This window comes from Pseudophryne corroboree, chromosome 6 (genome assembly GCF_028390025.1).
Source record: "Pseudophryne corroboree isolate aPseCor3 chromosome 6, aPseCor3.hap2, whole genome shotgun sequence".
In the NCBI taxonomy this organism is placed as follows: Eukaryota; Metazoa; Chordata; class Amphibia; order Anura; family Myobatrachidae; genus Pseudophryne; species Pseudophryne corroboree.
The window spans coordinates 792,071,115-792,093,327 of NC_086449.1; the positions used below are offsets into that span (position 1 = coordinate 792,071,115).

Consider the following 22,213-nt stretch of genomic DNA (forward strand, 5'->3'; position numbering starts at 1 on the left):
GAGCCTCTGAAAAGATGGCTCACAACAATAACCCGATTTTTGTAACAATAATTATGTACAAGTATTGCAGACAATCCGCACTTGGGATGGGCGCCCAGCATCCACTACGGACTATGAGAAATAGAATTATCGGTAAGTAAATTCTTATTTTCTCTGACGTCCTAGTGGATGCTGGGGACTCCGAAAGGACCATGGGGATTATACCAAAGCTCCCAAACGGGCGGGAGAGTGCGGATGACTCTGCAGCACCGAATGAGAGAACTCCAGGTCCTCCTCAGCCAGGGTATCAAATTTGTAGAATTTAGCAAACGTGTTTGCCCCTGACCAAATAGCTGCTCGGCAAAGTTGTAAAGCCGAGACCCCTCGGGCAGCCGCCCAGATGAGCCCACTTTCCTTGTGGAATGGGCTTTTACAGATTTTGGCTGTGGCAGGCCTGCCACAGAATGTGCAAGCTGAATTGTACTACAAATCCAACGAGCAATAGTCTGCTTAGAAGCAGGAGCACCCAGCTTGTTGGGTGCATACAGGATAAACAGCGAGTCAGATTTTCTGACTCCAGCCGTCCTGGAAACATATATTTTCAGGGCCCTGACTACGTCCAGCAACTTGGAATCCTCCAAGTCCCTAGTAGCCGCAGGCACCACAATAGGCTGGTTTAAGTGAAATGCTGAAACCACCTTAGGGAGAAATTGAGGACGAGTCCTCAATTCTGCCCTGTCCGTATGAAAAATTAGGTAAGGGCTTTTATAGGATAAAGCCGCCAATTCTGAAACACGCCTGGCTGAAGCCAGGGCTAACAGCATTACCACTTTCCATGTGAGATATTTTAAGTCCACAGTGGTGAGTGGTTCAAACCAATGTGATTTTAGGAACCCCAAAACTACATTGAGATCCCAAGGTGCCACTGGAGGCACAAAAGGAGGCTGTATATGCAGTACTCCCTTGACAAACGTCTGAACTTCAGGAACTGAAGCTAGTTCTTTTTGGAAGAATATTGACAGGGCCGAAATTTGAACCTTAATGGACCCTAATTTTAGGCCCATAGACAGTCCTGTTTGCAGGAAATGCAGGAAACGACCCAGTTGAAATTCCTCTGTAGGGGCCTTCCTGGCCTCACACCACGCAACATATTTACGCCAAATACGGTGATAATGTTGCACAGTTACATCCTTCCTGGCTTTGATCAGGGTAGGGATGACTTCATCCGGAATGCCTTTTTCCTTCAGGATCCGGCGTTCAACCGCCATGCCGTCAAACGCAGCCGCGGTAAGTCTTGGAACAGACATGGTCCCTGCTGGAGCAGGTCCTTTCTTAGAGGTAGAGGCCACGGGTCTTCCGTGAGCATCTCTTGAAGTTCCGGGTACCAAGTCCTTCTTGGCCAATCCGGAGCCACGAGTATAGTCCTTACTCCTCTCCTTCTTATGATTCTCAGTACCTTGGGTATGAGAGGCAGAGGAGGGAACACATACACTGACTGGTACACCCACGGTGTTACCAGAGCGTCCACAGCTATTGCCTGAGGGTCCCTTGACCTGGCGCAATATCTGTCCAGTTTTTTGTTGAGGCGGGACGCCATCATGTCCACCTTTGGTTTTTCCCAACGGTTCACAATCATGTGGAAGACTTCTGGGTGAAGTCCCCACTCCCCCGGGTGGAGGTCGTGTCTGCTGAGGAAGTCTGCTTCCCAGTTGTCCACTCCCGGAATGAACACTGCTGACAGTGCTATCACATGATTTTCCGCCCAGCGAAGAATCCTTGCAACTTCCGTCATTGCCCTCCTGCTTCTTGTGCCGCCCTGTCTGTTTACGTGGGCGACTGCCGTGATGTTGTCCGACTGGATCAACACCGGCTGACCCTGAAGCAGAGGCCTTGCCTGACTTAGGGCATTGTAAATGGCCCTTAGTTCCAGGATATTTATGTGAAGTGACGTTTCCATGCTTGACCACAAGCCCTGGAAATTTCTTCCCTGTGTGACTGCTCCCCAACCTCTCAGGCTGGCATCCGTGGTCACCAGGACCCAGTCCTGAATGCCGAATCTGCGGCCCTCTAGAAGATGAGCACTCTGTAACCACCACAGGAGAGACACCCTTGTCCTTGGAGACAGGGTTATCCGCTGATGCATTTGAAGATGCGATCCGGACCATTTGTCCAGCAGATCCCACTGAAAAGTTCTTGCGTGGAATCTGCCGAATGGAATCGCTTCGTAAGAAGCCACCATTTTTCCCAGGACCCTTGTGCATTGATGCACTGACACTTGGCCTGGTTTTAGGAGGTTCCTGACTAGGTCGGATAACTCCCTGGCTTTCTCCTCCGGGAGAAACACCTTTTTCTGTACTGTGTCCAGAATCATCCCTAGGAACAGCAGACGTGTCGTCGGAATCAGCTGCGATTTTGGAATATTTAGAATCCATCCGTGCTGTCGTAGTACTACTTGAGATAGTGCTACTCCGACCTCTAACTGTTCTCTGGACCTTGCCCTTATCAGGAGATCGTCCAAGTAAGGGATAATTAAGACGCCTTTTCTTCGAAGAAGAATCATCATTTCGGCCATTACCTTGGTAAAGACCCGGGGTGCCGTGGACAATCCAAACGGCAGCGTCTGAAACTGATAGTGACAGTTCTGTACCACAAACCTGAGGTACCCTTGGTGAGAAGGGCAAATTGGGACATGGAGGTAAGCATCCTTGATGTCCAGAGACACCATATAGTCCCCTTCTTCCAGGTTCGCTATCACTGCTCTGAGTGATTCCATCTTGAATTTGAACCTTTGTATGTAAGTGTTCAAGGATTTCAGATTTAAAATAGGTCTCACCGAGCCGTCCGGCTTCGGTACCACAAACAGCGTGGAATAATACCCCTTTCCCTGTTGTAGGAGGGGTACCTTGATTATCACCTGCTGGGAATACAGCTTGTGAATGGCTTCCAATACTGCCTCCCTGTCGGGGGGAGACGTTGGTAAAGCAGACTTCAGGAACCGGCGAGGGGGAGACGTCTCGAATTCCAATTTGTACCCCTGAGATACTACCTGCAGGATCCAGGGGTCCACTTGCGAGTGAGCCCACTGCGCGCTGAAATTCTTGAGACGGGCCCCCACCGTGCCTGAGTCCGCTTGTAAGGCCCCAGCGTCATGCTGAGGACTTGGCAGAAGTGGGGGAGGGCTTCTGTTCGTGGGAAGAGGCTGTCTGCTGCAGTCTTTTTCCCCTTCCTCTGCCCCGGGGCAGATATGAGTGGCCTTTTGCCCGCTTACCCTTATGGGGACGAAAGGACTGAGCCTGAAAAGACGGTGTCTTTTTCTGCTGAGAGGTGACCTGGGGTAAAAAGGTGGATTTCCCAGCCGTTGCCGTGGCCACCAGGTCCGATAGACCGACCCCAAATAACTCCTCCCCTTTATACGGCAATACTTCCATATGCCGTTTGGAATCCGCATCACCTGACCACTGTCGCGTCCATAACCCTCTTCTGGCAGAAATGGACAGCGCACTTACTCTTGATGCCAGAGTGCAAATATCCCTCTGTGCATCTCGCATATATAGAAATGCATCCTTTAAATGCTCTATAGTCAATAATATATTGTCCCTGTCCAGGGTATCAATATTTTCAGTCAGGGAATCCGACCAAGCCACCCCAGCACTGCACATCCAGGCTGAGGCGATAGCTGGTCGCAGTATAATACCAGTATGTGTGTATATACTTTTTAGGATATTTTCCAGCTTCCTATCAGCTGGTTCCTTGAGGGCGGCCGTATCAGGAGACGGTAACGCCACTTGTTTTGATAAGCGTGTGAGCGCCTTATCTACCCTAGGGGGTGTTTCCCAACGTGCCCTAACCTCTGGCGGGAAAGGGTATAATGCCAATAATTTTTTAGAAATTAGCAGTTTTTTATCGGGGGAAACCCACGCTTCATCACACACCTCATTTAATTCATCTGATTCAGGAAAAACTACGGGTAGTTTTTTCACACCCCACATAATACCCTTTTTTGTGGTACTTGTAGTATCAGAAATGTTCAAAACCTCCTTCATTGCCGTGATCATGTAACGTGTGGCCCTACTGGAAAATACGTTTGTTTCCTCACCGTCGACACTGGAGTCAGTGTCTGTGTCGACCATCTGAGGTAACGGGCGCTTTAGAGCCCCTGACGGTGTTTGAGACGCCTGTACAGGTATTAACTGATTTGCCGGCTGTCTCATGTCGTCAACAGTCTTTTGTAAAGTGCTGACACTGTCACGTAATTCCTTCCATAAGACCATCCAGTCAGGTGTCGACTCCCTAGGGGGTGACATCACTAATACAGGCAATTGCTCCGCCTCCATACCATTTTCCTCCTCATACATGTCGACACAACGTACCGACACACAGCACACACACAGGGAATGCTCTGATAGAGGACAGGACCCCACTAGCCCTTTGGGGAGACAGAGGGAGAGTTTGCCAGCACACACCAGAGCGCTATATATATACAGGGATAACCTTATATAAGTGTTTCTCCCTGATATAGCTGCTGTATATATTTATCTGCCAAATTAGTGCCCCCCCTCTCTTGTTTTACCCTGTTTCTGTAGTGCAGGACTGCAGGGGAGAGTCAGGGAGCTTCCCTCCAACGGAGCTGTGAGGAAAAAATGGCGCCAGTGTGCTGAGGAGATAGGCCGCCGAGAAGGGGGCGGAGCCTTTCTCCCGCTTTTTTATGGAAAAATTGGCAGGGGTTAAATGCATCCATATAGCCCAGGAGCTATATGTGATGTATTTTTTGCCATATAAGGTGTTTTTATTGCATCTCAAGGCGCCCCCCCCCCCCCCCCCCCCAGCGCCCTGCACCCTCAGTGACCGGAGTGTGAAGTGTGCTGAGAGCAATGGCGCACAGCTGCGGTGCTGTGCGCTACCTTATTGAAGCCAGGACGTCTTCTGCCGCCGATTTTCCGGACCTCTTCAGTCTTCTGGCTCTGTAAGGGGGCCGGCGGCGCGGCTCTGGGACCCATCCATGGCTGGGCCTGTGATCGTCCCTCTGGAGCTAATGTCCAGTAGCCTAAGAAGCCCAATCCACTCTGCACGCAGGTGAGTTCGCTTCTTCTCCCCTTAGTCCCTCGGTGCAGTGAGCCTGTTGCCAGCAGGTCTCACTGAAAATAAAAAAATAAGAATTTACTCACCGGTAATTCTATTTCTCGTAGTCCGTAGTGGATGCTGGGAACTCCGTAAGGACCATGGGGAATAGCGGGCTCCGAAGGAGGCTGGGCACTCTAGAAAGATCTTAGACTACCTGGTGTGCACTGGCTCCTCCCACTATGACCCTCCTCCAAGCCTCAGTTAGGTACTGTGCCCGGACGAGCGTACACAATAAGGAAGGATTTTGAATCCCGGGTAAGACTCATACCAGCCACACCAATCACACCGTACAACTCGTGATATGAAACACAGTTAACAGTATGAAACAATAGAGCCTCTCAACAGATGGCTCAACAATAACCCGATTTAGTTAACCATAACTATGTACAAGTATTGCAGATAAACCGCACTTGGGATGGGCGCCCAGCATCCACTACGGACTACGAGAAATAGAATTACCGGTGAGTAAATTCTTATTTTCTCTAACGTCCTAGTGGATGCTGGGAACTCCGTAAGGACCATGGGGATTATACCAAAGCTCCCAAACGGGCGGGAGAGTGCGGATGACTCTGCAGCACTGAATGAGAGAACTCCAGGTCCTCCTCAGCCAGGGTATCAAATTTGTAGAATTTTTGCAAACGTGTTTGCCCCTGACCAAGTAGCTGCTCGGCAAAATTGTAAAGCCGAGACCTCTCGGGCAGCCGCCCAAGATGAGCCCACCTTCCTTGTGGAATGGGCATTGACAGATTTTGGCTGTGGCAGGCCTGCCACAGTATGTGCAAGCTGAATTGTACTACAAATCCAACGAGCAATAGTCTGCTTAGAAGCAGGAGCACCCAGCTTGTTAGGTGCATATAGCATAAACAGCGAGTCAGATTTTCTGACTCTAGCCGTTCTGGAAACATATTTTCAGTGCCCTGACAACGTCTAGCAACTTGGAGTCCTCCAAGTCCCTAGTAGCCTAGGCACCACAATAGGCTGGTTCAGGTGAAACGCTGACACCACCTTTGGGAGAAACTGGGGACGAGTCCTCAATTCTGCCCTATCCATATGGAAAATCAAATAAGGGCTTTTACAAGACAAAGCCGCCAACTTTGATACTCGCCTGGCAGAAGCCAAGGCCAATAACATAACCACCTTCCACGTGAGATATTTCAGATCCACGGTTTTTAGTGGTTCAAACCAATGTGATTTTAAGAAACTCAACACCACGTTGAGATCCCAAGGTGCCACAGGAGGCACAAACGGGGGCTGACTCTGCAGCACTCCTTTTATAAATGTCTGAACTTCAGGTACTGAAGCTAGTTCTTTTTGAAAGAAAATCGACAGAGCCGAGATCTGTACCTTAATGGAACCCAATTTAAGGCCCATAGTCACTCCTGCTTGCAGGAAATGCAGAAATCGACCTAGTTGAAATTCCTCTGTTGGGGCCCTTTCGGCCTCACACCATGCAACATATTTTTGCCATATGCGGTGATAATGAGTTGCTGTAACCTCTTTCCTGGCTTTAGTAAGCGTAGGAATGACTTCCTCCGGAATGCCCTTTTCCTTCAGGATCCGGCGTTCAACCGCCATGCCGACAAACGCAGTCGCGGTAAGTCTTGGAACAGACAGGGCCCCTGCTGCCGCAGGTCCTGTCTGAGTGGCAGAGGCCATGGGTCCTCTGATATAAATTCTTGAAGTTCTGGGTACCAAGCTCTTCTTGGCCATCCACGAGTATCGTTCTTACTCCTCGCCTTCTTATTATTCTCAGTACCTTTGGTATGAGAGGCAGAGGGGAGAACACATAAACCGACTGGTACACCCACGGTGTTACCAGAGCGTCCATAGCTATTGCCTGAGGGTCCCTTGACCCGGTGCAATATCTTTTATAGCTTTTTGTTGAGGCGGGACGCCATCATGTCCACCTGTGGCCTTTCCCAATGGTGTACAATCCTATTGGAAGACTTCTGGAGGAAGTCCCCATTCTCCCGGGTGGAGGTCGTGTCTGTTGAGAAGATCTGCTTCCCAGTTGTCCACTCCGGGAATGAACACTGCTGACAGTGCTAACACATGATTTTCCGCCTATCGGAGAATCCTTGTGGCTTCTGCCATCGCCATCCTGCTTCTTGTGCCGCCCTGTTGGTTTACATGGGCGACTGCCGTGATGTTGTCTGATTGGATCAGTACCGGCTGGTTTTGAAGCAGAGGCCTTGCCGGCCTCAGGGCATTGTAAATGGCCCTCAGGTCCAGAATATTTATGTGTAGGGAAATAACCTGACTTGACCAAAGTCCCTGGAAATTTCTTCCCTGTGTGACTGCCTCCCAGCCTCAAAGGCTGGAATCCATGGTCACTAGGACCTAGTCCTGTATGCCGAACCTGCGGCCCTCTTGAAGATGGGCACTCTGCAGCCACCACAGTAGAGATACCCTGGTCCTTGGAGACAGGGTTATCAGCCTATGCATCGGAAGATGCGATCCGGACCACTTGTCCAACAGGTCCCTCTGAAAAGTTCTTGTATGGAACCTGCCTAATGGGATTGCTTCGTAGGAAGCTACCATTTTTCCCAGGACTCGCGTGCAATGATGCACCGCTACCTATTTTGGCTTCTAGAGATGACAACTCCTTGGCTTTCTCCTCCGGGAGAAACACTATTTCTGGTTTATGTCCAGAACCATCCCAAGGAACAGTAGACGTGTCATAGGAACCAGCTGTGACTTTGGACTGTTTAGAATCCAACCATGCTGTTGTAGCACTTTCCAAAATAGTGCTACCCCGACTACCAACTGCTCCTTGGACCTCGCCCTTATAACGAGATTGTCCAAGTACGGGATAATTACAACTCCCTTTTTTTGAAGGAGTATCATCATTTCGGCCATTACCTTGATAAAACACCCTCGGTGCCATGTACAGTCCAAACGGCAGTGTCTGGACTTGGTAATGGTAATCCTGTACCACAAATCTGAGGTACTCCTGGCGAGGATGGTAAATGGGGACATGCAGGTAAGCATCCTTGATGTCCCAGGATACCATGTAATCCCCCTCGTCCAGGCTTGGAATAACCGCCCTGAGCGATTCCATCTTGAACTTGAATTTTTGTGTTCAAGGATTTTAAATATAAAATGGGTCACACCGAACCATGCGGTTTCGGTACCCCAACCCGTGTGGAATAGTAACCCCGTCCTTGTTGAAGTAGGGGCACCTTGAGTATTACCTGCTGGGAATACCGCTTATTAATTGCCTCTAGCACAGCCTCCCTGCCTGAGGGAGTTGTCAGCAAGGCATATTTTAGGAAACGGCTGGGGGGAGACATCTCGAATTCCAGCTTGTACCCCTGAAATACTACTTGAAAGAAACAGGGATCCACCTGTGAGCGAGCCCACTAATTGCTGAAATTTTTTGAGACGGCCCCCCACCGTACCTGGCTACACCTGTGGAGCACCCGCGTCATGGTGTGGCCTCACAGGAGGCGGGGGAAGAATCTTGATTCTGGGAACAGGCTGACTGGTGCAGCTTTTTTTCCCTCTACCCTTGCCTCTGTACAGAAAGGAAGCGCCATTTGACCCGCTTGCTTTTCTGAAGCCGAAAGGACTGTACCTTTGTCTGTGAGGAAACCTGAGGTAAAATTATTTCTTCCCAGCAGTTGCTGTGGATACGAGGTCCCAGAGACCATCCCCAAATAATTCCTCACCCTTATAAGGCTCTCTATGCGCTTTTTAAGTCAGCATCACCTGTCCAGTGACAGGTCTCTAATACCCTCCTGACAGAATGGACATTACATTTATTTTGGATGCCAGCCGGCAAAATATCCCTCTGTGCATCCCCCATATATAAGACGACGTCTTTAATATGTTTTTATGTTTTCCAACTAGTATCCCTGTTTGACAGGGTCACCGACCACGCTGCAGCAGCACTATCTGCAGGTCTCAGTCTAGTACCTGAGTGTGTAAATACAGACTTCAGGATAGCCTCCTGTTTTTTATCAACAGGTACCTATTAAAGTGGCCGTATCCTAAGACGGCAGTGCCACCTTTTTTGACAAACGTGTGAGCGCCTTATCCACCCTAGGGGATATCTCCCAGCGTAACTTATCCACCTGGCGGGAAAGGGTACGCCATCAGTAACTTTTTATAAATTACCAGTTTCTTAACGGGGGAACCCACGCTTTCACACACTTCATTTATTCATCTGATGGGGGAACAAAACACTGCCTGTTTTTTCTCCCCAAACCTAAAACCCATTTTTAGAGGTGCTTGGGTTAAAGTCAGAAATGTATAACACATTTTTTATTGCCGGGAGCACGTCACGGATGTTCCTAGTGGATTGTGTATATGTCTCCACCTTGTCGACACTGGAGTCAGACTCCGTGTCGACATCTGTGTCTGCCATCTGAGAGAGCGGGCGTTTTTGAGCCCCTGATGGCCTTTGAGACGCCTGGGCAAGCGCGGGCTGCGAAGCTGGCTGTCCCACAGCTGTTACGTCATCCACCCTTTTATGTAAGGAGTTGACACTGTCGGTTAATACCTTTCACCTATCCATCCACTCTGGTGTCGGCCCCACAGGGGGCGACATCACATATATCGGCCTCTGTTCTGTCACCATATAAGCCTCCTCATTCAACATGTCGACACAGCCGTACCGACACCGCAGACACACAGGGAATGCTCTAAACGAGGACAGGACCCACAAAAGCCCTTTGGGGGGACAGAGTAAGAGTATGCCAGCACACACCAGAGCGCTATATATATATACAGGGACTAACTGAGTTATGTCCCTAATAGCTTTTATATAATATACTGTATACAGTGCCAATTTTAATGCCCCCCCTCTCTTTTCCCTCTTACTGTACTGTAGAATTGCAGGGAAGAGCCAGGGAGCTTCCCTCCAGCCGAGCTGTGAGGGAAAAATGGCGCCAGTGTGCTGAGGAGATAGGCTCCGCCCCTTTTTCGCGGCCTATTCTCCCGTTTTTTATGGAATTCTGGCAGGGGTATTTACCTCATATATAGCCCCTGGGGCCATATATTGAGGTATTTTAGCCAGCCAAGGTGTTTTTATTGCTGCCTCAGGGCGCCCCCCCCAGCGCCCTGCACCCTCAGTGACCGGAGTGTGAAGTGTGTGAGAGGAGCAATGGCGCACAGCTGCAGTGCTGTGCGCTACCTTGGTGAAGACAGAGTCTTCATGCCGCCGATTTTCCGGACCATCTTCTTGCTTCTGGCTCTGTAAGGGGGACGGCGGCGCGGCTCCGGGACCGAACATCAAGGCTGGGCCTGCGGTCGATCCCTCTGGAGCTAATGGTGTCCAGTAGCCTAAGAAGCCCAATCCGGCTGCAAGCAGGCGAGTTCGCTTCTTCTCCCCTTAGTCCCTCGCTGCAGTGAGCCTGTTGCCAGCAGGTCTCACTGAAAATAACAAATTCTAAGACTATAACTTTCTAAGAGCTCAGGAGAGCCCCTAGTGTGCATCCAACCTCGGCCGGGCACGAAATCTAACTGAGGCATGGAGGAGGGTCATAGTGGGAGGAGCCAGTGCACACCAGGTAGTCTAAGATCTTTCTAGAGTGCCCAGCCTCCTTCGGAGCCCGCTATTCCCCATGGTCCTTACGGAGTTCCCAGCATCCACTAGGACGTTAGAGAAACCTACTTTAAACTTTTACTCTAAGCAGCTCAGGAGAGCCCCTTAGTATGCACCCTTCTCGTTCGGGCACAAAAATCTAACTGAGGCTTGGAGGAGGGTCATAGAGGGAGGAGCCAGTGCACACCAGGTAGTCCTAAAGCTTTTACTTTTGTGCCCAGTCTCCTGCGGAGCCGCTATTCCCCATGGTCCTTTCGGAGTCCCCAGCATCCACTAGGACGTCAGAGAAATTAAGATTTTGCTAGAGGTATTCATCACATCCGCATGCCCAAGAACTAAATTACCATGTATACTCTATGCATAGACTGTTATATTGTTGTAATTGTAGCATAAGGGTATCAGCACTTACAATAACATAATAGAGGCATCAGTATAATGATGGTGCCTTGTAATATTCTTATAATGCATGTGCAGAAGCATTATCCCCCATATTAAATGTTATTCCTTTAGTGCCGTTATACCAATAACAAAACAGTAAAGATGAAGCAGGACCTGTCGTATGACACAATGGTAGTTTAGAGTCTAACATAAAACACTCAGGAGCCTTAGAGAGAGGTAAAGTGGACAGAGATAAAGTACCAGCCAATCAGCTCCTAACTGTCATGTTACAGACCGTTTGAAAATGTACAGGAGCTGATTTGTTGATACTTGATCTCTCTCCAAGCCTTAGTACATAGACCCCCTAATCTCTGTCCATGTCCTCTCTCCTCAAGCCATAGTACATAGTACCATAAAGGGGAGAAAAAATATAGAGAAGTTGCCCAAAGCTTCCAACTGTCACTCATCTAGCTCAGACTTTGAAATGCCAGTTAAGAGTTAACTGGTTGCTTCGGACTAGGGAGGCCAATCCCGGGCCTTTTTTTCAATCCGGGTATTGGGATTGAAAAATGGTCAATCCTGGGGATTCCCGGGATTAGCGTTTCCCATGTGTGGCCGCCCCGCACACAACTCACCATATACCTGGGGCGGGCAGATGGGGAACATCCTATGCTCTCTCCTGGCGGCTCCCAGAACCGGAAGCTGGGCAGCGTCCCGAGGACGCTCAACGCTTATCTTCCAATCCCGGGATTGAATCCCGGCAATTTTGGGCCCAAAATCCTGGGATCCGGCCTCCCTACACCAGCCCCAATTCATTTAGATTGCTAAGCAAATGTAGGGGTACTCTGTATAGGATATGGATGGTGATGGTTTGGGGTACCTGCTGTAGTTGTCCTCGCCTCCTCTATCTTCAGGATCCGGCTCATCGGTGCGGTCATAGCTCAGAAGATCCGAGGGGACGTCGTGGATCTGGACGCTTGGCGCGTGGTTCAACATCTTCAAGTTTTCAAAAATGGTCTGTCTGATTTGATCCAAATACTGCACACAAAGTGGGACGATTACAGATTGTTTAGTGGTCTGGACCAATTTCTACAGAAGCAGCTTGGCTAAATAATAAAAAATAAGAATTTACTTACCGATCATTCTATTTCTCGGAGTCCGTAGTGGATGCTGGGGTTCCTGAAAGGACCATGGGGAATAGCGGCTCCGCAGGAGACAGGGCACAAAAAGTAAAGCTTTAGGATCAGGTGGTGTGCACTGGCTCCTCCCCCTATGACCCTCCTCCAAGCCTCAGTTAGGATACTGTGCCCGGACGAGCGTACACAATAAGGAAGGATTTTGAATCCCGGGTAAGACTCATACCAGCCACACCAATCACACTGTACAACCTGTGATCTGAACCCAGTTAACAGTATGATAACAGCGGAGCCTCTGAAAAGATGGCTCACAACAATAATAACCCGATTTTTGTAACTATGTACAAGTATTGCAGATAATCCGCACTTGGGATGGGCGCCCAGCATCCACTACGGACTCCGAGAAATAGAATTATCGGTAAGTAAATTCTTATTTTTTCTATCGTCCTAGTGGATGCTGGGGTTCCTGAAAGGACCATGGGGATTATACCAAAGCTCCCAAACGGGCGGGAGAGTGCGGATGACTCTGCAGCACCGAATGAGAGAACTCCAGGTCCTCCTTAGCCAGGGTATCAAATTTGTAGGATTTTACAAACGTGTTTGCCCCTGACTAAGTAGCCGCTCGGCAAAGTTGTAAAGCCGAGACCCCTCGGGCAGCCGCCCAAGATGAGCCCACCTTCCTTGTGGAATGGGCATTTACATATTTTGGCTGTGGCAGGCCTGCCACAGAATGTGCAAGCTGAATTGTATTACACATCCAACTAGCAATAGTCTGCTTAGAAGCAAGAGCACCCAGTTTGTTGGGTGCATACAGGATAACAGCAAGTCAGTTTTCCTGACTCCAGCCGTCCTGGAACCTATATTTTCAGGGCCCTGACAACATCTAGCAACTTGGAGTCCTCCAAGTCCTTAGTAGGCGCAAGGCACCACAATAAGCTGGTTCAGGTGAAACACTGACACCACCTTAGGGAGAGAACTGGGGACGAGTCCGCAGCTCTGCCCTGTCCGAATGGACAAACAGATATGGGCTTTTTTGAGAAAAAAACCACCAATTTGACACTCGCCTGGCCCAGGCCAGGGCCAAGAGCATGGTCACTTTTCATGTGAGATGCTTCAAATCCACAGATTTGACTGGTTTTAAACCAATGTGATTTGAGGAATCCCAGAACTACGTTGAGATCCCACAGTGCCACTGGAGGCACAAAAGGGGGTTGTATATGCAATACTCCCTTGACAAACTTCTGGACTTCAGGAACTGAAGCCAATTCTTTCTGGAAGAAAATCGACAGGGCCGAAATTTGAACCTTAATGGACCCCAATTTGAGGCCCATAGACACTCCTGTTTGCAGGAAATGCAGGAATCGACCGAGTTGAAATTTCTTCGTGGGGCCTTCCTGGCCTCACACCACGCAACATATTTTCGCCCCATGTGGTGATAATGTTGTGCGGTCACCTCCTTCCTGGCTTTGACCAGGGTAGGAATGACCTCTTCCGGAATGCCTTTTTCCCTTAGGATCCGGCGTTCCACCGCCATGCCGTCAAACGCAGCTGCGGTAAGTCTTGGAACAGACATGGTACTTGCTGAAGCAAGTCCCTTCTTAGCGGCAGAGGCCATAAGTCCTCTGTGAGCATCTCTTGAAGTTCCGGGTACCAAGTCCTTCTTGGCCAATCCGGAGCCATGAGTATAGTTCTTACTCCTCTACGTCTTATAATTCTCAGTACCTTAGGTATGAGAAGCAGAGGAGGGAACACATACACCGACTGGTACACCCACGGTGTTACCAGAACGTCCACAGCTATTGCCTGAGGGTCTCTTGACCTGGCGCAATACCTGTCCCGTTTTTTGTTCAGACGGGACGCCATCATGTCCACCTTTGGTATTTCCCAACGGTTCACAATCATGTGGAAAAACTTCCCGATGAAGTTTCCACTCTCCCGGGTGGAGGTCGTGCCTGCTGAGGAAGTCTGCTTCCCAGTTTCCATTCCCGGAATGAAACACTGCTGACAGTGCTATCACATGATTTTCCGCCCAGCGAAAAGTCCTTGCAGTTTTTGCCATTGCCCTCCTGCTTCTTGTGCCGCCCTGTCTGTTTACGTGGGCGACTGCCGTGATGTTTTTCCCACTGGATCAATACCGGCTGACCTTGAAGCAGAGGTCTTGCTAAGCTTAGAGCATTATAAAATTACCCTTAGCTCCAGTATATTTATGTGGAGAAAAATCTCCAGACTTGATCACACTCCCTGGAAATTTTTTCCTTGTGTGACTGCTCCCCAGCCTCTCGGGCTGGCCTCCGTGGTCACCAGCATCCAATCCTGAATGCCGAATCTGCGGCCCTCTAGAAGATGAGCACTCTGTAACCACCACAGGAGAGACACCCTTGTCCTTGGATATAGGGTTATCCGCTGATGCATCTGAAGATGCGATCCGGACCATTTGTCCAGCAGATCCCACTGAAAAGTTCTTGCGTGAAATCTGCCGAATGGAATTGCTTCGTAGGAAGCCTCTTTTCCTGGTTTTAGGAGGTTCCTGACTAGCTCGGATAACTCCCTGGCTTTCTCTTCCGGGAGAAACACCTTTTTCTGGACTGTGTCCAGAATCATCCCTAGGCACAGCAGACGTGTCGTCGGGAACAGCTGCGATTTTGGAATATTTAGAATCCACCCGTGCTGTTGTAGCAGTATCCGAGATAGTGCTACTCCAACCTCCAACTGTTCCCTGGACTTTGCCCTTATCAGGAGATCGTCCAAGTAAGGGATAATTAAGACGCCTTTTCTTTGAAGAAGAATCATCATTTCGGCCATTACCTTGGTAAAGACCCGGGGTGCCGTGGACAATCCAAACGGCAGCGTCTGAAACTGATAGTGACAGTTCTGTACCACGAACCTGAAGTACCCTTAGTGAGAAGGGCAAATTTGGGACATGGAGGTAAGCATCCCTGATGTCCCGGGACACTATATAGTCCCCTTCTTCCTGGTTCGTTATCACTGCTCTGAGTGACTCCATCTTGATTTGAACCTTTGTAAGTGTTCAAATTTTTTTAGATTTAGAATAGGTCTCACCTAGCCTTCTGGCTTCAGTACCACAATATAGTGTGGAATAATACCCCTTTCCTTGTTGTAGGAGGGGTAATTTGATTATCACCTGCTGGGAATACAGCTTGTGAATTGTTTCCCATACTGCCTCCTTGTCGGAGGGAGACCTTGGTAAAGCAGACTTCAGGAGCCTGCGAGGGGGAAACGTCTCGACATTCCAATCTGTACCCCTGGGATACTACTTGTAGGATCCAGGGGTCCTGTACGGTCCCAGCGTCATGCTGAGAGCTTGGCAGAAGCGGTGGAAGGCTTCTGTTCCTGGGAATGGGCTGCCTGCTGCAGTCTTCTTCCCTTTCCTCTATCCCTGGGCAGATATGACTCTTATAGGGACGAAAGGACTGGAGGCTGAAAAGACGGTGTCTTTTTCTGCAGAGATGTGACTTAGGGTAAAAACGGTGGATTTTCCAGCAGTTGCCGTGGCCACCAGGTCCGATGGACCGACCCCAAATAACTCCTCTTCCTTTATACGGCAATACACCTTTGTGCCGTTTGGAATCTGCATCACCTGACCACTGTCGTGTCCATAAACATCTTGTGGCAGATATGGACATCGCACTTACTCTTGATGCCAGAGTGCAAATATCCCTCTGTGCATCTCGTATATATAGAAATGCATCCTTTAAATGCTCTATAGTCAATAAAATACTGTCCCTGTCAAGGGTATCAATATTTTTAGTCAGGGAATCCGACCAAGCCACCCCAGCTCTGCACATCCAGGCTGAGGCGATCGCTGGTCGCAGTATAACACCAGTATGTGTGTATATACTTTTTATGATATTTTTCCAGCCTCCTGTCAGCTGGCTCCTTGAGGACGGCCCTATCTATAGACGGTACCGCCACTTGTTTTGATAAGCGTGTGAGCGCCTTATCCACCCTAAGGGGTGTTTCCCAACGCGCCCTAACTTCTGGCGGGAAAGGGTATACCGCCAATAATTTTCTATCGGGGGGAACCCACGCATCATCACACACTTCATTTAATTTATCTGATTCAGGAAAAACTACAGGTAGTTTTTTCACATCCCACATAATACCCTCTTTTGTGGTACTTGTAGTATCAGAAATATGTAACACCTCCTTCATTGCCCTTAACATGTAACGTGTGGCCCTAAAGGGAAATACGTTTGTTTCTTCACCGTCGACACTGAAATCAGTGTCCGTGTCTGTGTCTGTCGACCGACTGAGGTAAAAGGACGTTTTAACGCCCCTGACGGTGTTTGAGACGCCTGGACAGGTACTAATTTGTTTGCCAGCCGTCTCATGTCGCCAACCGACCTTGCAGCGTGTTGACATTATCACGTAATTCCATAAATAAGCCATCCATTCCGGTGTCGACTCCCTAGAGAGTGACATCACCATTACAGGCAATTTGCTCCGCCTCCTCACCAACATCGTCCTCATACATGTCGACACACACGTACCGACATATAGCACACACACACAGGGAATGCTCTGATAGAGGACAGGACCCCACTAGCCCCTTGGGGAGACAGAGGGAGAGTTTGCCAGCACACACCAAAGCGCTATATTTTACAGGGATAGCCTTATAATAAGTGCTCCCTTATAGCTGCTTTTATAAAATCACAATTTCGCCAAATTTTGCCCCCCCTCTCTTGATTTAACCCTGTTTCTGTAGTGCAGTGCAGGGGAGAGCCTGGGAGCCTTCCTGACCAGCGGAACTGTGTGAGGAAATGGCGCTGTGTGCTGAGGAGATAGGCCCCGCCCCCTTTTCGGCGGGCTCGTCTCCCGCTTAAAAATGGATTCTGGCAGGGGTTAAATATCTCCATATAGCCCCGGAGGCTATATGTGAGGTATTTTTTGCCAAAAAATGGATTTTCATTGCTGCCCAGGGCGCCCCCCCCCCAGCGCCCTGCACCCTCAGTGACTGCCGTGTGAAGTGTGCTGAGAGCAATGGCGCACAGCTGCAGTGCTGTGCGCTACCTTAAGAAGACTGAGGAGTCTTCTGCCGCCGATTCTGGACCTTCTTCTCTTTTCAGCATCTGCAAGGGGGCCGGCGGCGAGGCTCCGGTGACCATCCAGGCTGTACCTGTGATCGTCCCTCTGGAGCTAATGTCCAGTAGCCAAAGAAGCCAATCCATCCTGCACGCAGGTGAGTTCACTTCTTCTCCCCTAAGTCCCTCGATGCAGTGATCCTGTTGCCAGCAGGACTCACTGTAAAATAAAAAACCTAAGCTAAACTTTTCTAAGCAGCTCTTTAGGAGAGCCACCTAGATTGCACCCTTCTCGGCCGGGCACAAAAACCTAACTGAGGCTTGGAGGAGGGTCATAGGGGGAGGAGCCAGTGCACACCACCTGATCCTAAAGCTTTACTTTTTGTGCCCTGTCTCCTGCGGAGCCGCTATTCCCCATGGTCCTTTCAGGAACCCCAGCATCCACTAGGACGATAGAGAAAATATATTTACTTGTCTGTACACAGCAGAAGCTCCAGGCTAGAAAATATCGCAGCGGTGTGGTAGAAAGTTTTATGGTCTGATGAGACTAATCTGGAAGGCTAGTAGGTCTGCATGGTGCAAGTCAGACGCTCCAACCACCAGCCAGGTGACATAATCCCCAGCGTGGGGAGGACGGTGGTAGCATCAGGTTATGAGGCTGTTTTGCTGCTGCGCTACTGCTTATCCTGCCAGAATTAATTCGGTGAATGGTGTAAATGACAGATAAATCTGGGACATTCATCTGCTACCATCTGACAACACCATCACACTAGAGAGGCAGTTTATCTCTTACCTGAACTATGATTTAAAGTACTCTGCTAGTGCAATAGCAGAACTGAAATGAATTGATGTAAGGAGGGTTCATTAAATGCCCTAATCTTAAACATTCTGTTCATTGTTGCATATTGCTCCATCTCATCAGTTGTTGGCAACGGATCCGCTCAATGTGCTGGTTGTCGGGATCCCGGCGGTCAAGATGCAGACGCCAAAATCCCGCCAGCCGGCAATGCCACCAGCCGGAATACCGGCACACAGGGCCTATTTCCACTCGTGGGTGTCCGCAACACCCATGGAGGAGGAATAGAACCTGTGGCGAGTACATTCTGCCGGTCCGGATGCCGCTTTTAGGATACTGACAGCCTGCACCACGCCCGGCGGGATCACGTATGTAATCCGTTATCAAAGGTGATACAATGAAGCATTGACCAAGGAGGATAACACTCATCGTCCTCTTTCTTATTCGGCAAAGACGCTGTGAAGCTGAATGCGTTGTCCTCAAATTCAGAGAAGTTGTTGATCTATTTAAAGTCTTTTACATATGGTAACCTCGCCAAACAGAGCTGCTTGGATATAATGACCAACCATTCTACAAGCTCATACATGGGAGGAAAAGGCCTCATGTAGAAAGTTTCTTCTAGGTGGACCTCTATAAATGTACAGCCTCCACCATGGAGACTTAGAGCCTGATTCTGACTTGCAAGTAAAGCAAAAAAAGCAAGTAACTTTGCACCTGGGCAATATCATGTTGCAATGCAGGGGGGGGGGGGGGGGGGGGGGGCAGATGTAACATGTGCAGAGAGAGTTAGATTTGGATGGGGCGTGTCCAAACTGAAATATAAATTGCAGTGTAGGAATAAAGCTGTACAGCATTTGCCAGCCATACGCAAAAGCAGCCAGTATTTACCCTGCGCACAAAAATATAAATGTATTTGCTTGCATTGCATTATGGTTTGTTCCAGATACAGAGGTATACCCCTTTCACACCGCAAAACTAACCTGGTATATTGCCAGGCCGTCACGGGTGGCTGTGCGGTTGAAAGGGGCCATGGACAAATTCCCCGGTTCGCCTGACCCAGTAATTCAACCTGGGAATAAAGCAGTGTTATTCCCGGGTAATTACCGGGTCAGGTGCAGTAGGAACGGGTTGCCGGGTCGATGCGACCCGGGACCCATTCACTGAATAGGGAGAGGCGGCGCGGAAATGATCTCCTCTCCCAGCTCCGCCTCCGCCCACGGATGGCAACCCGACCCAGCATAGTGCCAGGTCGGGAAGGCAGTGTGTAAGAGTCCAATTCCCGGGTGGGACCCAGCATTGCGATGTGAAAGCGGTATTACTTGCTTTATCTGCTTTATTTCCAAATCAGAATCAGGCCCTTAGTGAATGACCATTACTGTGGCCAGATATGGAAGCGGCTTACCTGTCGAGTGTTCTGGTTTTCAATTCTAGTGCTGACATCCGGGTGGAGTGTAAAATCAGGTGCAAAGTACTCAAAGTATTCTAAAGAGTAAAATAAATGGATAGATATAAACACTTCTTTATGCAACTTAATGTGGTTCTAAGCTCTACCGTACTCTACATGTTATTTATAAAGCAGTTTCCCACCAAGTAGCAAACACATTAATAAGGCAATCAAGTCACTTACCACTATAAGGCAGCTCTTCACTGATGGTCTCATCCACTAGCAATGACGTTTCATATGTCCTGAAATGAGATAAATATAGCAAATGACTACTGATTATTAATACAACACCATTTTCTCCTCTATGGCTGATGTCTGTGTTGAATGAAGCCCCAGGCGTGTGGTTGATACATCAGAATCACTATACTTGTCTATTTATCTGCGAAACGCGCCAGGGTACGAGAGCAAATGTTGGAGACCAGAAACTACATTCTTTAATTTTGCCACGAGCGTATGACGCTCCCAACAGATGAGCTTGGTAAAATCCTAATGGTCTCACCAGCTTCCCCGGTTTTCCATCTCAGAACGTCCACATTTTAACCCATTCTAGAATTCAGGGTAGCAGGAACTAAATTAATAAAATCAATTCCAGTCCCATCACCAGTTCTTTGGATGATATGTTGGTAGATTGCGGTCTAAATACACAGGGGAGAATCAAAGTACCCGCGATGCAGTCGCGGCGCAATTAAGTGCAACTATATGCCGCATTTACTGGAGGAACCGGCTGCGAGCACAAATGTGAAAGCCCGGCACTAATATGGGCCACGAGGGGGGTGAATTCGGGTGCAGTTGTCGGCGTTTACATGTCATTGCAACAGAAACTTGCACCCCACTCCAGCTGATCACAGGTAATTGGATTCCGCCCATAGTGTCCTGTCAGACAGTGATTCAGACTGAGACGCTAGCAGTGAGTCCTGTTTAGCATCTCAGTTGTTAAAGTATCAATCCTCATGGTTAGGGAGGGAAAAATAAGAATTTACTCACCGGTAATTCTATTTCTCGTAGTCCGTAGTGGATGCTGGGAACTCCGTAAGGACCATGGGGAATAGCGGGCTCCGAAGGAGGCTGGGCACTCTAGAAAGATTCATGACTACCTGGTGTGCACTGGCTCCTCCCACTATGACCCTCCTCCAAGCCTCAGTTAGGACACCGTGCCCGGACGAGCAGACATAAGGAAGGATTTAGAATCCCGGGTAAGACTCTTACCAGCCACACCAATCACACCGTACAACTCGTGATACTATATCCAGTTTGACAGTATGAAAACAACTGAGCCTCTCAACAGATGGCTCAACAATAACCCTTTAGTTAACAATAACTATTTACAAGTATTGCAGACAATCCGCACTTGGGATGGGCGCCCAGCATCCACTACGGACTACGAGAAATAGAGAAAATAAGAATTTACTCACCGGTAATTCTAACGTCCTAGTGGATGCTGGGAACTCCGTAAGGACCATGGGGATTATACCAAAGCTCCCAAACGGGCGGGAGAGTGCGGATCACTCTGTAGCACCGAATGAGAGAACTCCAGGTCCTCCTCAGCCAGGGTATCAATTTTGTAGAATTTTGCAAATGTGTTTGCCCCTGACCAAGTAGCTGCTCGGCAAAGTTATAAAGCCGAGACCCCTCGGGCAGCCGCCCAAGATGAGCCCACCTTCCTTGTGGAATGGGCATTTACAGATTTTGGCTGTGGTATGCCTGCCACAGAATGTGCAAGCTGAATTGTACTACAAATCCAGCGAGCAATAGACTGCTTAGAAGCAGGAGCACCCAGCTTGTTGGGTGCATACAGGATAAACAGCGAGTCAGATTTTCTGACTCCAGCCGTCCTGGAAACATATATTTTCAGGGCCCTGACAACGTCTAGCAACTTGGAGTCCTCCAATTCACTAGTAGCCGCCGGCACCACAATAGGCTGGTTCAGGTGAAACGCTGACACCACCTTAGGGAGAAATTGGGGACGAGTCCTCAACTCTGCCCAATCCATATGGAAAATCAGATAAGGGCTTTTACATGATAAAGCCGCCAATTCTGACACTCGCCTGGCTGAAGCCAAGGCTAATAACATGACCACTTTCCACGTGAGATATTTCAGATCCACGGTTTTTAGTGGCTCAAACCAATGTGATTTTAAGAAACTCAACATCACGTTGAGATCCCAAGGTGCCACCAGAGGCACAAACGGGGGCTGAATATGCAGCACTCCTTTTACAAAAGTCTGAACTTCAGGTACTGAAGCTAGTTCTTTTTGAAAGAAAATCGACAGAGCCGAGATCTGTACTTTAATGGAGCCTAGTTTTAAGCCCATATCCACTCCTGCTTGCAGGAAATGCAGAAATCGACCTAGTTGAAAATCCTCTGTTGGGGCCTTATTGGCCTCGCACCATGCAACATATTTTCGCCATATGCGGTGATAATGCGTTGCCGTAACATCTTTCCTGGCCTTAATAAGCGTAGGAATGACTTCTTTCGGAATACCCTTTTCCTTTAGGATCCGGTGTTCAACCGCCATGCCGTCAAACGCAGCCGCGGTAAGTCTTGGAACAGACAGGGCCCCTGCTGTATCAGGTCCAGTCTGAGCGGTAGAGGCCACGGGTCCTCTGAGAGCATCTCTTGAAGTTCCGGGTACCACGCTCGACTTGGCCAATCCGGAACCACGAGAATTGTGTTTACTCCCCGCTTTCTTATTATTCTCAATACCTTTGGAATGAGAGGCAGAGGAGGGAACACATAAACCGACTGGTACACCCACGGTGTCACTAGAGC

The 22,213-nt window shown here is 49.1% G+C and overlaps 1 protein-coding gene across 1 annotated transcript in view; it reads right to left on the reverse strand.

Annotated features, from left to right (window-relative positions):
• HDAC3 (histone deacetylase 3) overlaps positions 1 to 22,213 on the reverse strand; it is a 67,092-nt gene that overhangs the window by 6,649 nt on the left and 38,230 nt on the right. The window contains exons 12-14 of the mRNA XM_063928854.1: positions 19,628 to 19,686; positions 19,403 to 19,482; positions 11,907 to 12,064 (exon numbers count right to left, since the gene is read on the reverse strand). Coding sequence (XP_063784924.1) covers positions 11,907 to 12,064; positions 19,403 to 19,482; positions 19,628 to 19,686 — 297 coding nt within the window. The remainder of the gene's footprint in view (positions 1 to 11,906; positions 12,065 to 19,402; positions 19,483 to 19,627; positions 19,687 to 22,213) is intronic.